General features: G+C 36.1%; 1 protein-coding gene and 1 long non-coding RNA gene across 2 annotated transcripts; one reads left to right on the top strand and one right to left on the bottom strand.

Moving 5' to 3' along the window:
- Positions 1-11,021: 11,021 nt before the first annotated feature.
- LOC146900095 (inositol-tetrakisphosphate 1-kinase 1-like) lies at positions 11,022-13,028 on the top strand. Its single transcript, XM_085732803.1, has one exon. It carries the CDS (start codon positions 11,535-11,537, stop codon positions 12,687-12,689), a length of 1,155 nt encoding a protein of 384 aa, XP_085588929.1. The 5' UTR covers positions 11,022-11,534; the 3' UTR covers positions 12,690-13,028.
- Positions 13,029-13,931: 903 nt separating this feature from the next.
- Positions 13,932-17,109, bottom strand: LOC146900094 (uncharacterized). Its single transcript, XR_015021524.1, has 2 exons — positions 16,567-17,109; positions 13,932-16,470 (listed from the first exon to the last, which is right to left on the bottom strand). It is a non-coding gene; the product is annotated as an uncharacterized LOC146900094 (long non-coding RNA).
- Between the last annotated feature and the right edge of the window lie 1,332 nt (positions 17,110-18,441).

Below are 18,441 nucleotides of genomic sequence, written 5' to 3'. Positions count from 1 at the left end.
GAACACCACAACAAAATGGAGTTGTAGAGAGAAAGAATAGAACTTTACAAGAAATGGCCAGAACCATGATTCATGAAAACAATTTACCAAAACATTTTTGGGCAGAAGCAGTGAATACAGCATGCTATGTTCAAAACAGGATCTATATTAGACCTATTTTGGAGAAAACGGCATATGAACTCTTTAAAGGAAGAAAACCCAGTATCTCTTACTTTCATCAATTTGGATGTACTTGTTACATTCTGAACAACAAGCTCTACCTAAAGAAATTTGATGCCAAGGGCCAAAGAGGAATCTTTTTAGGTTACTCTGAAAGGTCAAAGGCATACAGAGTGTATAATTCAGAAACACTCTGTGTTGAAGAATCTATGCACGTTAAATTTGATGACAAGGAGCTTGAAGATAAAACTTCAAAGCAGGGTGAAAGTTTTGCAGAGATACAGGTTCCTGAAGCTACTCCAGAACCTGATCAGATAGCTGAGTCTGAAGATAGTCCAGAAGCTGAACCCACATCAGAAGCGCAAGATGAAACTGCTTCTGATGAAGCACAAGATGGCTCACATCAAGAAGATCCTCCCAGAAACACATTCAAACACAAGTCTTCACATCCTGAGGAGCTAATCATTGGAAACAAAGATAGTCCAAGAAGAACAAGATCACATTTCAGACAAGAAGAGTCAATGATTGGACTAATCTCAATGATTGAACCTACAACAGTTGATGAAGCACTTTCAGATGATGGATGGATCCTAGCTATGCAAGAAGAGTTGAATCAATTTCAAAGAAATGATGTGTGGGATCTGGTACCCAAACCTCAGCACAAGAACATTATTGGAACAAAATGGGTATTCAGAAACAAGCTGAATGAGCAAGGTGAAGTAACAAGAAACAAAGCCAGACTTGTTGCACAAGGGTATAGTCAACAAGAAGGCATTGATTACACTGAAACGTTTGCTCCAGTTGCAAGATTGGAAGCAATCAGGTTACTTCTTTCCTATGCAGTTAATCATGGCATAATATTATATCAGATGGATGTCAAGAGTGCATTTCTCAATGGTGTCATAGAAGAAGAAGTGTATGTTAAGCAACCTCCTGGATTTGAGGATATTAAATATCCTGACCATGTTTTTAAACTAAAGAAATCACTATATGGCTTGAAACAAGCTCCCAGAGCTTGGTATGATAGACTAAGTAATTTCTTAATCAAAAATGATTTTAAGAGAGGACAGGTTGACACTACACTCTTCAGAAGGACCCTTGGGAAAGATATTCTTGTTGTGCAAATATATGTTGATGATATAATATTTGGTTCTACTAATGCATCTCTTTGCAAGGAATTTTCTGAGTTAATGCAGGATGAATTTGAAATGAGCATGATGGGAGAGCTGAAGTTCTTCCTTGGCATTCAAATCAATCAATGCAAAGATGGAGTCTATGTTCATCAATCAAAGTACACAAAGGAGCTTCTGAAGAAGTTCAAACTTGAAGATTGTAAAGTGATGAACACTCCAATGCATCCTACGTGCAACCTGAGCAAAGAAGATGAAGGAGCTAAAGTAGATCAGAAGCTGTATAGAGGTATGATTGGTTCTTTGTTATACCTCACTGCATCTAGGCCAGATATTTTATTCAGTGTATGCTTGTGTGCAAGATTCCAATCAGATCCTAGAGAATCTCATATGACTGCTGTCAAGAGAATCTTCAGGTATTTGAAGGGAACAACTAATCTTGGACTCCTTTATAGGAAATCCTTAGATTATAAGCTAATTGGATTCTGTGATGCTGATTATGCTGGTGATAGGATTGAAAGAAAATCAACCAGTGGCAATTGTCAATTTCTGGGTGATAATCTTATATCCTGGGCTAGCAAAAGACAAACAACTATTGCTATGTCTACAGCAGAAGCAGAATACATTTCAGCTGCAAGTTGTTGTACACAACTACTTTGGATGAAACATCAGTTGGAAGATTATCAGATAACTGCTAACAGTATTCCCATTTATTGTGATAATACTGCTGCTATTTGTTTGTCTAAAAATCCAATTTTGCATTCAAGAGCTAAGCACATTGAAATCAAACACCATTTTATCAGAGATTATGTTCAAAAAGGAATTTTAGATATACAATTCATTGATACTGAAAATCAATGGGCTGATATATTTACTAAGCCTTTAACTGTTGAAAGATTTGATTTTATAAAGAAAAATTTGAACATGCACTTCGTGTCTGATTAAATGTTTGCTTGCTCCTGAATAGGATTTTAGGTTCTGAAGTTAGTTCAGAAGCAGTAGTCCATCAGAAGCTCTTTATTGAGGTTCTGAGGAAAACTCGCTTCTGATGATGACATCAGCATCTGAAGTCCAGAAGCTGGATTTGTTGCTTCTGAATAGTTGAATAAGTGGAAACGTTGGGAGTTACTTTTTAAAGTAACTTCTGGCCCACTAACCTGGTAGTTACTCTGTGAACTTCTTACGTGGCCTGTATGTGTTGGTGTATAACTAAAAGGGCAATGATGATTTAAAAGCTTTGAAAGTACTTTTCACGCGCCCCCAATTTTGTCATTAATGTTATGTTTGTTTGTCTCTTTTGAATTGCAATCGTTTTACTTTTAACACTTTGTCAATTCACACACTACTCACTCACAACAAACACATTTGCTCTCAAACCGTTTGCGAAGTAAGCGCATTCTCTCAACCTTAGAACCCTAAAATCTTCATCTTCTTCAAATCTTCGTCAATCATCAAATGGCATCATCAAGCTCAAAAGTTTCAGAATCTACTTCAAACAAGCAAAGCGTATCAGAATCTGGGTCCATCTACAAAGAAAAGACTATGGATATTCCATGGGAATCCTTGATAGTCCAAATAGAGTCACCAGTGGATTTTACTTCACTCAAGAAGTACGAAGTAAACATGGAAGGTTTAATAGAAACACAGGAGCTGTCTGAGTATTTCAGAATGCTAAATGGGCCAACATATGTGAATTTGGTCAAGGACTTCTGGTTAAAAGCTGAAGTGTACAATGAAAAGCCTGCAAAAGTTGCAAGCAAACAAGCTGGGTCAAAGAAAGGGAAAATGGTCATGGATATGAATCCTACATCATTTGACAGCTTAGAAATAAGGTCTGAAGTGATGGGCATTCCTATAACCATTACTGAGGAAGTTATAGCTAAAGCTTGTAGAAGGCATGCAGAGGGAAGATTCCAAGAAATAGTCAGGAAGGAAGATGTCCTGCTACAAGGTTACTACAACACTCTTTTGGGTGGGAAGAAGGATGCAAAGCCTTCTGAAATGGAGATTCACAACAGGATGTTGGTGAAGTTCAGTAATGATTGCTTCTTTCAAAGAGCAGGAGGATCTGACCAACCCAACAATCAACAGAAGCTAGCAATTTACTTCATGGCTATTTTGGAAAAGATAAACTTCCCAAGATATGTAATGGATCATCTCTGCTGGGCCATAAATGAAAGCACTATCAGAGGAAGAAAACAAGTACCCTATGGAAGATTGCTGTCTGAAATCTTTCATCAAGGAAGGGTGCTGGAGTTCTTAAAAAGGACAAGGAGTGCTTCTGATAAATGTTTCAAAGTCTCTACTGCTGAAAGGACTATCAGTAGCAGGAGCTTACACTCTATGAAGTTCTTCAAAGAAGCTCCTAAAGATGAAAAGTGGTTAGAGATGACAACTGCTGAAACTGAGATAATCAGGGACTTTCCTCCCATCGTTAAGGAAAGTGACTCTGATTTCCTAGTTCAATCAGTAGCTGAGTATGTCCTGGAAGAAGATGCAAGCACTCAGGAGGAAGCTGTTCCTGCTAAAGTAAAGAAGGTAAAGAGTGTCACTGCATCAGAAGCAATTACTGATAAGGGCAAGCAAAAGAAGGATGTCAAAAGAAAGAGGGGGAAAGCTGAAACAGTTTATCACAAGGAAAAACTGGATGAAGCTTTGGATGAAATAGAAAAGGAGGAAGTTGAGCCCAAGCTGAAGAAGAAAAAGGCACCTGTTGATATAAAAAGCTCTATGGTTGAGCTGACTCCTGCCAAGGCCAGAATGGCTAAGGAATTTGCTGCTTTTAAGTTATCAGAGTTACAGGAGAAGAAGAGAATTAGGGCTGCTTCTATTCCCATAAAAAGAAGCAAGGACAGATCAGAGTCAGTCATCACAGAAGAGCATCTGAATAAAGCTCTTGATGGGATAAAGGCAAATGAGCACAAGAAGAAGGCATCTGAACTAACCTTCACTCCAATGGTTGAAGTAACTTCTGATATGGAGAAAGAAGCTGATGGGCAAGCTGTTCAGATGCTAGCTGAATTAAAAAGGAAAGAAGCTCAATACAATTTGGAGAGGGATCAAAGGCTCAAGGCTTCAGGTCTGGAGAATTGTGATGAATTTTTCAAGAAGAAGTCTGAAGAAGTCAAGGAAGTGGCTGTTAAAGCTTCAGAAGCGGTTCTGAAAGCACCTAGTACTATCACTTCTGAAGCTGGCCCTGCAGATCAGGTAATTCAGATTCCAGTCACCTCTATCCCCACTTCACCCTCTTCACCATTAGCACCTGAACCAATAGAAGACACTTCTGTCTTAGACAATCTTGCTCTCCACTACTCAGGTGAGTTACCCATAGACAAAACCTCAGAAAAAGCCTCTGAAGCAACTCCAGAAGCAGCTGCTTCTGAAAACGTTGTTTCAGAAAACCCCCATCAACAAACACCTAAACCACAAAAACCCACAACACCCCCACAATCACCAATAGCCATCATTGACCCCCAACTCAACACTCAAACATCAACTTCACCACAACAACCACCATCTGAAACTGAATTTCAACCTTTACCTGAACACTCTCCTGAACCAACTCCCATGGATGTTGACATCTCTCTAGTCAATGTTCAAGCCTCAACCTCCACCACACACATTGATTCTGACCAGCCCTCATCTTCTAACACACAAACACACCTTACCATTCCAGTTCCTAACCCTATTCAAGACTTAGAAATCAGTGATTCTGATCTTGAAATCCTTGAACATCCACCCACAAACATCCTGGAATCTGGATATATCAGTTCTGAGCTTCAGACAATCCTTAGTCAATTGCTTAATCTTGTGGATCAACGAAGGACAATTGATCTCACAAGTGCATATGAAGACTCCTGGGCATCACTTCAGAACCGGGCAACTGAGCTAATTGAAAGCTTAAGGGCCAAGTGCATCAGAAGCAAGGAAGCTTCTGTCAGGAAGTTAATGGAGCATCTGAATCAGAGTCTCAGAGTAAGAAGTTCTACACTGCTCCTGGCAAACCAGCCTTTCTTCTTAGAAACGGATTACTTGACCAGAGAAGCAAGGTTGTGTAAGCTTCTGAAGAAACAGATGGCACAGCAGCAGCAAGAAGCTAAGGAAAGGGAACAGGCTCTTCTCCAGAGGCAACAACAGCTTGAAGAATTGTTGCAGAAGAAGATTGAAGAAATGGAGGAGATGAAGAAACAACATCAAACCAACACTTAGTTGCACACCCTTGTGTTTTTCTTTTTGTTTGTTGTTTGTTTTGAATTCCTAGTCCTTGCTTCTGAAACCATTCTGTTTTAATTCTCTTTGCTTCTGAATGCTTACTGATTCTGACTGTTTAGCTGCTTCTGACAATTGAATATACATGTTTTTTGCTCTGATTTATTTAGTTCATTGCTTAGTATACTCTCTCACGTTTGAGTTTTTCTCATATCTTTTTGTCTTTTGTGCTTAGATTTATTTTATTTTTTTTGATAATGACAAAAGGGGGAGTATATGTGACAAGTATTTAAAGGCTCTGAGCCCCATTAATGGCATTTGAAATTTTTGAAAAACTTCTATCTTTTTACCTTATTGGTATAAGCTATGAATGAACGAAGGAGTATCAAAATTTCAAGTAAAGTTAATTGAACCATTCTTCTTATCTATAAGTAAATTCTTTCAATGATTCAATTTTGCTTTTAAGCTCTGATAATAATTATTGCGCGCAAAATGAATTTAATTAACCTGGATAGAACTTAGGGGGAGCTTACAAACCTCACCTTAAAGACTATCAGACTCAGGGGGAGTTTGAGCTTACAAACCTCAGATTCTGAGCTTACAAACCTCAGAACCCCAAAGTCAACTTGTTAATTAGATTAACAACAATTGATCAATTTTAAATACTTTTGTTTGTCATCATCAAAAAGGGGGAGATTGTTGGAACAAAATGTGTTTAACAATAAACCTTAAAGAGTTTTGATGATAACAAGGTATTAAAAATTGTAAATTGGATTAGCTAATATTTGTTCAAGTGTACAGGACCATAATTATAAAGTTACATCATCATTGGTTCTGAATGAGCAAATAAAGAGCTATGGAAACAACAAAAATTTGAAGCTTGGACGCTCCTGAAGGCAACTTGCTCCTGAAGAAAAAGCGCTCCTGAAGTCAAGCTGCTCCTGAAGAAATAGCGCTCCTGAAGAATAGTGCTCCTGAAGACAAGAGGTCCAGAAGTCACATCATCAGAAGCTACATCATCAGAAGCTGCATCATCAGAAGCTGCATCATCAGAAGCTGCCTCATCAGAAGCCATTTCACCAGAAGCTGAATATCAACTGGATTTGCAAAGAATCAAGAATTGAAGAATCATCAATGCAAAAGCTGTCTATTGGATTCGAAAACACAAACAAAGGATTAGTGGAGCTTGCAACGGTCATTTCAAAGGTGTTTGAAGGTGTGTGTTTGCAATTTGGACGAAAGCGTTGACATTGTACTTTGTACGAATTGTACAACCACGTTCTCCACTACTCTGTTTTGTGTCTGCACTTCAAGACAAGAAAACAGCTCCAGAATACGGTCTCGCCTGCATAGATGTTCCTTTGGATAAGGAATGGATTTCAAATTTGTTCTTCATAGGACAACAACCAAATCAGGCAAAAGATCATTGGTGAAAGATCAAGCTTCAACAACGACTCTTTGGTGTGCTGGCAATTTCACAACGTCTCTTTCACACCTCTATATAAAGGAGTGAAGACCTAGAGAAATTGGTAATGCAAGAACGCTGAACGAAAGACTCACAAGATTCTCACAAGTACCAAACCTCTGCTGAAATTGTTCTGCATTCACTTAGAATTTCTGTGTCTCAAAGTCATATCTTAGAAATTCTTAAGTCCATTGAGTCTGTATCTGATTTGTATTGTGAGCACCTCTGATTGTATATCAAGTGTTCAACCTTAAACAATTTTCTGTGTAATTTTGTTTAGTTAGGAAGTCTCTTGCAGTTGTGCTTGAGCAGGAAGTCTCTTGATTGTGTTCTTGAGCAAAGGAAGTCTCTTGCTTGTGTGCTTGAGCATTGGAAGTCTCTTGCTTGTGTGCTTGAGCATTTGTAATCAGATATTACTCATAGTGAAATCTCCTTGGAAGTGCAAGGGGGACTGGACTACTTCCGGATTGTGGAAGGAACCAGTATAATTGCTTTGTGTCGTTCTTCTTCTCTCTCTCTGTTTTATTCCGCTGCATTTAGATTCTGATCATCACTTCAGAAGCTGTCTCACTTAGCTTCTGATCAGTGTATTCAGTTATTTAGAGAAACGAAGAATTTTTCAAAACACAATTCAACCCCCCTTCTTGTGTTTTTCTCACCTTCAATTTTGAGTAGAAAAACATATATTATTTGGTGTAGAAATATATTTATTATTTTGTGTAGAAATATATATGTTATTTAGTGTAGAAATTTATTTGTTATTTTGTGTGGAAATATATATGTTATCTAGTGTAGAAATATATTTATTATTCAATGAAGAGTTATATTTTTTGATGAAATATGCTATTATTTGTTATATGGTGTATTATTATATATTTAGTGGAAGACTATATTTAGTAGAGAAATATTATTTATTAGAATATGAGGATTATTAGTGTGAGTGGATTTGGGAGTTAGAATATAAAGAAGAATAAGTTGTTGGGACTAAATAGATTTGGGAAGAATATTTTAGTATTATAAATAGAGAAACTTAGGTTAGAAAGAGTTTACCGGAAACCGCTTTTTGGAAAAGAGGAGAACAAAAAAGAAGAGAAGAGAAGAGAAAAGTCAAGAGAAGAGGAGAAGACCTTAGGAAAGAAGAACGCTACTGCTGATTCAGGAATTAATCTAAGGTGAGGGTGAGACTATCTTGCATTAATATTAAGTTGTTAAATCATTAGATTGCATCTAACAAGTTGGGGAAAGTTTGTGAGAATTTGAGAATTAGGGTTTTGAGAGAGACTTGATGATTAGATGATGAAAACTTGTTGAATTGATGTAGAAATTATATACAGTCCTTAGATAACCCATAGGATGATTATTGGATGTAGTTTTGAGGTTAAAACCATGGAATTGGATGAGATGTTAGTGAGTTTAAGAATTAGGGTTTAATAATTGTAATAGGTTGTTAATAGATTTGAGAACCCTTTGAATTTGCATACAGTAAGTTGATGAATAATTAGTGTTCTAATGATAGGGCAATCATAGGGTAATGATTAGGGTCAAGTTTGGAGAGTATTGGATCGAATAAGAAGTGGAAAAGATTTCCCCAAAGCGAAATCGCAGCTGAACTGCGATTTTGCTGTCAATGTGCAAAACGCGTTTTTATTGTCTCAGTTTGACAAGTTTAAGTTCCAAACTGGGTTTAGGTGTAAACACGAAAGTTGTAGGTATGGATGTTAGCTTTCTAATGCCGTTGGTCTCACGTCAATAGGATTTATAGAACTTGAGTTATGGTAAAATTACTGCACGTATGTCACAGTGAATTTTTATGGACTTTCAGCACAACTTTTCCGAATTTAAAATAAAAACTGGTATTGATCGGTACAGAATTGGTCTTAGGAGTATACATGAAAGTTTTAGATAATTTTGTTAACTTTCTAGTGGCTTTGGTTTGACGTGAAAATGATGTTTGGTATGTGAGTTATGATGAAAATACTAGAGGGAGGTCTTAGCAAAATTGTACGGTGACAGCATTCTCTGTTTCATGTTTTTGTGTTTTGTTCATATGTTTCTGTTTTGAATTGATCTTTGTTGTAAACATGAAATTTGTTGATATTTGTGATATCTTTCCAATAGTTTTGGTTTGACATGAATATATGTTGTGGATAATTTATTATGTTTTACAAAGATACATAGTGGATTATTGTTGATGTTTAAATACAATGTTATATGAAGTTGTTTATGATTGATGAATATGATGTTTTAAGATGTTGTTTATTATCATTTGATATTGTTATATTATGATATGACATGAATTATTTATGTGATCCATATGTTGTCAAGATGTTAAGATGTTAAGACGTTAAAATGATAAGAGTTGTTAAGTCGTCAAGTCGTTATGAAGTCATCAAGTTATTAAGATGTTATGTTGTCAAGATATCAAGATGTTAGGATGTCATAGATGTTCATGAAGTTGTCTAAGTTGTAGGAAGTTGAGTCCATTGCATACTCATTAAAGTTGGGGGCTTTAGGCCCGGCAGCCTTGTGCTCATTAAAGTTGGGGGCTTTAGGCCCGGCAGCCTTTGTGCTCAAACTACGTTGGGGGCTTTAAGCCCGGCAGCTTTATGCTCACATGTTGAAGAGCCTAATTACGCTCGTTTATGTTGTTGAATGGTACCACATGCATTTGCATATCAAGAAGTTTTAAAATGATTTAAGATGTGAAGTTGTCGAGTTGTCAAGTTGTTAAGTTGTCAAGATGCTAAGATGATTTGAGATGTTAAGAGTTACATAGTCGAGTTGAGTCGCATTGTCGAGTTAAGTGAGGTTTGATTATGAAGTTTGATTGTGATTTGATGATTATGATTTAATGATGATGTTTGTTTATGAAGTTGATTATGAACTTGATTATGAAGTTGCTTTCGATAAATGCTATGTTTTGATAGTGATACTTATGTGAATTATATGATGATGCTTACGATTATATTTGGTGTTAGATATTGATGCTTATGATCATGATTTAAGATAAGATATTTTATGAATAATAATTGAGACTACTTGATGAAGTATATGACTAATGTAGGAAGGATAATGACACTAGTTAAGGAAGTTTAAGTTATTAGATATGATTAATGAATTATAAGATGTTTAAGTTGTTGAATGTACTTTATATGATTTATATGCTTAATATTATTGTTTGAGAAATCTCACCCCTCTGCTTGGAAATGTTGCTCTTCGTATGAGTAACTTGCAGGTAACCAGGATTAGTTGCGGTCGTGAGTGGACTCCTCACAAGTGTGTCTTAGGTGCTCTGATACGTAACGGGATGGGTTTATGTCTTTACTTTCTGTTCCTTACGTATTACTTTATGAATCTTTCAAGAATTGATGTTGAATTAAGTTTTATGAAATTTTATATGGAGGCCCTTGTGCCAAAGATTATTTTTATTGTTGAACTAATTTCCGCTGCGAAGTTTTGAATTACTTATGTTAAATGATTTTGAAGAATAAATTGTTATTTATTCAGTTTATGAATTTTTAAGAAGTGTAGCATTCCGTTTAAAGTTGAAAAACTCTGATTTATTTATGAAATTTTTACGTTGGAAAAACGGGGTGTTACAGTTTCCACCCCTCATCTAGTTCATTAATTTATCCCTCTAATTATCAAAAAATAAAAAAGAAGTTAAAGAACTCAACACAAACTAATCGTAGAGGTGTTATTTTACGCTATACTATAATGAATTATAATTTTAGATATGCATCCAATACAGATACATCTCCGTTTTGAAGTATTATGAGATTGTAACGTACTCCTTCCGTTTCAAAATGAGTGTCGTTTTAGGTGTTTACACACATATTAAGAAATGCAATGATTAAGAGAAGGAGAATGATTATTTTACCAAATTATCCTTATTAACTATTGGTTAGTTTTAAAAGTAATACTTTGGAAGTAGTGTGCAGAGTATTAATTGGAGAGTACAATTGAAAAGAAAAAGTTATTATTGCATTGGAAACTGAAAGCGACACTCATTTTGAAACAAATTTTTTTGGCTAAAGCGACACTCATTTTAAAACGGAGGGAGTATTAAAGAGGGCTTATTAATTAATATTATCCAAACTAATCATATCAATTAAACTAGAGTTTTAGTTTTAAATTTTGATTATGTTTTGCTTCCAAAAGCTTATCAAGTTTTGAGTTTGTCCAATCCAATTATCATCACAATCTCATCCACCATTCCACCTCATACCCTTCCTTACGACCCTATCCCTCTCCTTCTTTCAACACGCCCTTCACAAAGTGGCGCAAACCCTTTACTCAATTCACCACGTGTACCTTATCATTCCCCCTCCTTCTCTCTAACTCTAACCCTAATTCTCTAACCACCTATATATACACACATCCACACCCCTCTCTCTCTCTCTCCCTCTCTCTCTCTCTCCAATTTTACTTTCTTCTTCTTCTTTCCCCAATTCTCAAAAAACGAAACCCTAAAAATCCAAAACTAGGGTTTCCCCACTCTAATGTGATTGTTCATTCATTCATTCACAAAAAACGAAATCAATCACAAGAATTTTGATCAAATCAATCCAATGGCTGAGAAGAAACACGGTGTAATAGGTTACGCACTAGCACCAAAGAAACAAAACAGTTTCATCCGCGACTCACTCTTAACCCTAGCTTCATCACGCGGAATTAAACTCATCCAAATCGATTCAACCAAACCCTTAATCGATCAAGGACCGTTCGATTGCATCCTCCACAAACTCTACGGCGACGATTGGAAACGCCAGCTTCAACAATTTCAAATTCGAAACCCTAATGCTGTTATCCTCGACGCGCCGGAAGCGATTGAGCGTCTTCATAACCGAATTTCAATGCTTCAGGTTGTTTCTGAGCTTAGGGTTAGGGTTGGGGTTGATGAAAAAGGCGGCGAAACATTCGGGATCCCGAAACAGATCGTGATTTATGATAAAGAGACTCTTTCTGATGGTCAGGCTTGGGAGAGTTTAAAGTTTCCGGTGATAGCCAAGCCGCTTGTGGCCGATGGGAGCGCGAAATCGCATAAAATGGCGCTTGTTTTTGGCCACGGGGCGTTGAATAAGCTGAAACCGCCTATTGTTTTGCAGGAATTTGTGAATCATGGTGGTGTGATTTTTAAGGTGTATGTTGTTGGTAATCATGTTCGTTGCGTGAAGAGGAAGTCTTTACCGGATGTTTCTGAGGAGAAAGTGTTGGGTGTTTCGGAGGATTTGTTGTCGTTTTCGCAGGTGTCGAATTTGGCGAATAGGGATAGTGTGGATGATGATGAAAAGTTTTATAAGATGATGAGTTTGGATGATACTACTGAGATGCCGCCTCAGGCTTTTATTGTTGATATTGCTAGTGGATTGAGGCGTGCTATGAAGCTGAATTTGTTTAATTTCGATGTGATTCGTGATTCTAGATATGGTAATCGGTATCTTATTATCGATATTAATTACTTTCCAGGGTATGCTAAAATGCCGGGGTATGAGAAAGTTTTGACAGATTTTTTTGTCGATTTAATGTGCAAGGAGGTGGATGAAAATGTGGGAAAGGGTCATGGCGATGAGGGTAAATCTGTTAAGGTTTTGACTGAAGAAAAAGATAAATCTGTTAAGGTTTTGTCTGAAGAAAAAGATAAATCTGTTAACGTTTTGACTGAAGAAAAAGATAAATCTGTTAAGGTTTTGACTGAAGAAAAAGATAAATCTGTGAAGGTATGATCATGATTGTGTTGAATGAACCATTGAATGGACCCTTTAGCTGAATTGGTGGTGGTGGATAAGGAAAGGACTCAAGTTGAAGAATTTTTGATTAGGCGTAGAAGATGGGTGGGTACAGTGGTGAAAAAACAAGTTTTAGGGTTGTTTTGTGGGTTAGTTTTTTTAACTTCTTTGACAACATGTATATTCTATCCACCATTGCTTTGGAGATAGGTACCTTTTTCGAAACACCCTCAAGGTTTAGGAAAGTTGTATTTTGAGGATAAGATCAGTATGCTAGATTGAAACTGTTTTGCTTTGTGCTTTTGTTTTGTTTAACTCAATGCCTTTATTCTCCAATTTGTTAAATTCTATTCTCATTCTAGATTTATTGGTTTGATTACATTGATTCTGTTTAAGAGTTTCCTTTTCAGTTATAATATTCGTTTGTTTTTCTCGCCTGTTGTTTTCAATCATGAGGTTCGTTGTATGGTATTATGCTTATGAATATTCCTTAAAGATATGATCAGAATAAAGTAGAAAGGATATAGCCTCTTCGTGTTGTTGCCATCACTTTCGCCACCAGCTATTGAACTCCTGAGTAAAGGAGAAATATGATTAAAATATGGCAACTTGTAAAGACCCAATAATTATCTCTGCCAACACATGTTTAACTTTATCAAGATACCAAATACTATTATACACATCTAATTGATGATTTAGCTCATTCTACTCATTTGCTTTTTTATGAGCATACTTAGTGTTTATGTATTGAAGTCATGCACATATTCTTGAATGGGATTATGGATTATTACCTATGTATAACTTGATTATGAGTACCTTGACACATTACTCTAATAAAAGCAGTTAAATTAAAAACCTCATTCAAAATTAATTTGGTTCTCATGGATTGACTTTATGGCCCCTTATATATTTATATTTATATATTTCTGGGACTCAATCATCTTATTAGGCTTCTGCAGAAGTTTTACTTGCAGTTCTAACTTCTTTCTTTATCAACATATTTTGGGCAATACATAATTGCGTGCCTTAATTTTAAGTCCTATATGCTGTTGACAGGTGGTCATTATAGCACATGCTGCCAAGATATTTTAACTTCTTTTTTGTTAAACATCTCTGAAAAAATGTAAATATATGCACTGCATTAGAAGGTATGTTCATGTGTGAAAAATTTAGTCAGGTCTGTATCACATTTTGACCATATTTATTTTACATGCTGTTGCAGAAGTGTTGCAGAAGTCCTACATGCTGTTGCACAAATATAGGCTTCTGCAGAAGTTTTACTTGCAGTTCTAACTTCGTTCTTTATCAACATATTTAGGGCAAAACGTAATTGTGTGCCTTAATTTTAAATCCTATACGCTGTTTTCAGCTGGTCATTATAGTATAGTGTAAACTAACGGCTTGTTGCATAATTGCATTACCTGATAAGTGATCAACAATGTTGCATGCAATACTAATTTGCCCTGTTTATTGCATATTTTTGTTTTCGGTTCTTGATGTGGTGACATGGATCTAATACTAATCCAAACAAGTGGTACTCCACTGTGATGCTATTTGTAAGATAGAAGTTACTAGTATGTTTTGTAGAATATTGTAAAAACAGATCTTAATGTACTTTTTTTTTTTGGGTCTTGCTAACGAGTGCCCCTGGTGCGCACTCTTTAAGGACCCCAAATTTAGAAATTATTCCTTCTAAAAGTCTAATATTACAAATTCCAATGCATCGAATACACGGATTTTCATAAAAACTTACTATTAAAAGTTCATAAAGAGTGTCCCGGGGGCACTCGTTAGCATTTCCCTTTTTTTTTTTTTTAACATTGAGGGGAAGCCTGAACAGTCTAGTCCGAGTTGTTACCTTGTGACTCGGGTTTGAGTCATGAAACTAAGCTGTTGCAAAATGCATGGTATGAGAATGTATGGCAGATTTGTAATTGGTTTTACTGCATCAGAGTGTCTTTTTTAATTTTTAATCATGGAACTTCCACTAACTTTGGAGTTTTCTTCTTTAAATGTTTATTTGGACCTCACTTTTGAGAGTTGAAGTTGGTTGGAGTATATTTACATAGGCACATTAGGCTGTTGTAGACCCTGTACTGTAGTGTAGACCCCCCCCCCCCCCCCCCCCCCCCGGTAATAATTAATCTATTATTGTGGCATGCACTTCTGAAGATCTACATGTATATTTTTATGACATGCACCAATGGATTATATCATGCTCCTTATTTTGATTAGTATACTTTTAGGTACTCTTACATGGGATTGTGGACAATGTGTTTGTTTTACTTTTAAAAGGAGGTTTGCTTCACCTCTCTAAATAACTTAATATAATATATTTTTATTTGTGGGCAAGTTGTAAGTATTTCACTTGGCTATGTGGTCCTTTATATTTAGTGAAGTTATTGAAGTTTTCCATTTGTAAGTTTTTTTAGAATAATATTCGGGTCATGTGTTTCTTATTGTTAAACCCGTCAATATCAAAACTGTTCCTTTGCATTTTCCATGGATGGAAGAAAAGAAAGTTGAAGTGCCATTTGGGCATATAGTGAGGTTAAGGTGATGGTTGTACAATAGGTAATTATTTTTGTTTAGGGAGTGGTTAGACAGTCTTCATACTTGTTTCAATACCAAATGTCTGTGTTTTGCTGATTGGTCTCAGTTTTGTCGGTATCTTGGCTACAGGCAGATGTCTCAAAAGATATGTGTTTCAATCTTGCCTTCCCCTCTCTAGTATATAATATACGTGCCTGTTGAGTGATTGTGATATATGTGAGATATGTTTTGAACTGATTCTGTTATGTGTCTGATTATAGAGTAGTGCACCCATAGAATTTCTGTCATGGAAGTTTTGTATTGAAAAATACATACTGATTATGCAATTTCGTTACCTGTTCTTGGTACAACTTATGCTAGGATCAGTGTAACTAATGCATCATTTTGCTATTTCAGCAAGAGAGAGTGTATGCGTTGTGTGATCGTGTTATTTTGTAATTGGCAGTTGTAATTCAACTGATGATTGTAAAAATAGCATTACTGTCATTATCAGTAGTCTAGCTATCTGTGCCTGTTAAAACTGTCATCGTTTGAGAATGAGGAGCATGCATGCATGTTAATAAGATAATAGAAATACTGTAAGAAAGGCTATTAAGGATAGTTATTAAGATAATAGAAAAACTGTAAGAAGAAAGATGGATCAAGAAATTTGTAGAAGGGCCAAGGTTCCCATGTTGCTACACCAAGGTATCAATCCCCAAGTGGCTACTGTCTTCAGTTTTTTCTGTTGTTTAAGCTAAGATTGAAATTCTTGTTTTTAATAGCCCTGGTGCTTGTTTCACAAATGTTTTTTAATTTTAATTTTAATTTAATAAACATGCTTTAACTGTGAAAATTGGGTTTGGAGCGTTCTTTAAATGGCATTAAAGATTGATGCAGATTTGATTAAATGGTAGTGGATACAAGGAGGACCTACATCAAATGCATGTCTGACTAGCACTAGAATGGACTGTCTTGGCTATAAACTATGAGCAACCATATTTGTTTGACGAGGAATAAACTTAACCTCAAAGTTGTTATTAGAGACTAACAAACCTGTAATGGTAGAGACAATACCACTAAATTCAAAAATACCAAACATAATTGGAAATAATAATGTCAACTAGTATTTTTGAGATGCTTTTAAATGCAATGTTGTACGGATCCAAAGCTTTGGACCCATTGCATAGCCATTAACAGAGCAAACGCCTCACTCTCCTGAACTAGCATCATTGGAACCTCCCACCTTGAGAGGGAAAATACAAAATGACCATTAGAATCTCGGATACAACACCAAAACTTGTAGTGCTAGTTGTTATATTGAAACAAGCATCAACATTACATTTCATCACACCAATCAAAGGAGGGTGCCACTGACTTCTTTGCTGGAACTGCCAAAATTGTCATTAGTACCTCTGTCACGAACTGCTTGCCATTCATGAAGCTTCGTTCATGTGAGCTGCCTGGATAATATGCTGCGGCTGTAACTGTCGTTGATTCCAAATAAGACTTGCGATTATTCCAAATTTCTGCTAACAACATCATAATTCTGCTCACTACACCTTCTGCTTCGCGGGAAAAAACTGCTGCACACTGTCGCGTAAAACATGCAAGTCCAGCAGTGGTCCAACAAAGTAAGCTGACACTGCCTAGAAGAATAGATGCCAATCAGCCTCGCTTTGCACTCCTCATAGTTCACAATATAGAGGGCAATTCACAAATTTCGATAGTAAAAGATGTGTCGACGCAATGAAAGTCATTATAAATTGAATGAAATGTTTCACTTAAAATTGATTGACAATGTAAAAAATATTTACACTGACAGTGTTTGTATGTATGTTTGTCATTTGGATGATGTAACAAAAAAAACAAAATAAAACAGTGTGTATGGTTGACCTTCGGATGATGCAAATATATAGAGTTGGACGTATCATGTATATTGGCTACCAAGGTGAAGTGGAAGTGTTTGCCTCTGAATCAAAATTAATTTACACAAATCTACTGATAAAAATTAGGTTGATAGATCATAGATGATGCATAATCAACTAAGAGTTGAACATGGATACCAACCAACTCTATGAAAATTCTTCTTGGGTCAACAAAATGTCACATGATAGCTACACTCTTAGATATTTGGGATGAAATGGAAGGTGGAAATATCGCACTAGGAATGTCCATGAACAAAAGAAAACATCCACGAGGGGGGACGAGAGGCTCCGACAAGGGGACAATTTGGCACTGTGCCAAGAACCTTTCTAGGGAGAAAACCTTAGAGCAGATGGTGCAAGGAGTTTGGTCAGAGACTATTTCTTCCCTCCAGGAGATCATGGTTATTAAAAAAAAAAAAAAAAAAAACCAATTCAATTCAATTCTTACCGATTTACACGGTTTTGGCTAGTTTAATTGGATATTGATCGGTTCAATGACATAAGCGATCGAATATACTGATATTAGATCAATCAAAGTTTCGATTCTGGGTCCATTCAGTTTTTAAAACATTATTTTGAAGTCAGACCAACCACCACTTTTCTTCACTTGGCATTATTTATATTCAAGTTGTTAGTCATGATCCTATATAATGTGATCATTGAGCTACTGAGTTAAGAGCACGTTGAAAACGTCAGTGTATGTTTCTGAGAGAAACTAAAACTGTTGGATATTGTTATTTTCTGAGCCAGAGTCTTGCTTCTGGTTCCATACCTAGTTGTTACAATTTTGCCAAATACTCACATGAGCATTGCAACCTGCCTCAACAGTACAGATATCATTGCAACCTCACTCACATGAGCATTTCATCATCTTCCTATCATTTCATCTTTTATTTTTCATACAATCTTGGTTTGAAGTTCAACATTTTGCACTAAATGCTCTTTGAAGTCTAGTTGGAGAATTTATATAGTTACCTTGCCAATGTTGCCATAATGGACCTAACTTTGATAGGCTATAAAATAGTGTCTGATGAAGAACTTAGCCCCCTATTTATCCTGTGAAAACATTTTCTATTTCCAATTTCCAAATTTTGTGTTAATTTTATTTGCCAACAAGAATATAATATATTCTTGAAATGAACAATTTATGCATTTTTTTTGAAACAATGATGATGCCAAAAACTTTATTTCCATTATTTCCAAAAATGCATCACTCCGAGCTAGCATTTCACTTTCGCTCCATCACAATGATTCATTTCAAAAGTCGCACATATTCTTATTAGGAAGTT

Source organism: Medicago sativa, chromosome 8, assembly GCF_051527215.1.
Source record: "Medicago sativa cultivar Bolivia chromosome 8, Bolivia_mono, whole genome shotgun sequence".
NCBI lineage: Eukaryota > Viridiplantae > Streptophyta > Magnoliopsida > Fabales > Fabaceae > Medicago > Medicago sativa.
The sequence above is the reverse complement of the archived record's forward strand: the minus strand, read 5'-3'. Positions and strand labels throughout refer to the sequence as shown.

Coding starts and splice junctions, on each gene's coding strand:
- LOC146900095 (XM_085732803.1), top strand. CDS start 11,535: ATGGCTGAGAAGAAACACGGTGTAATAGGTTACGCACTAGCACCAAAG.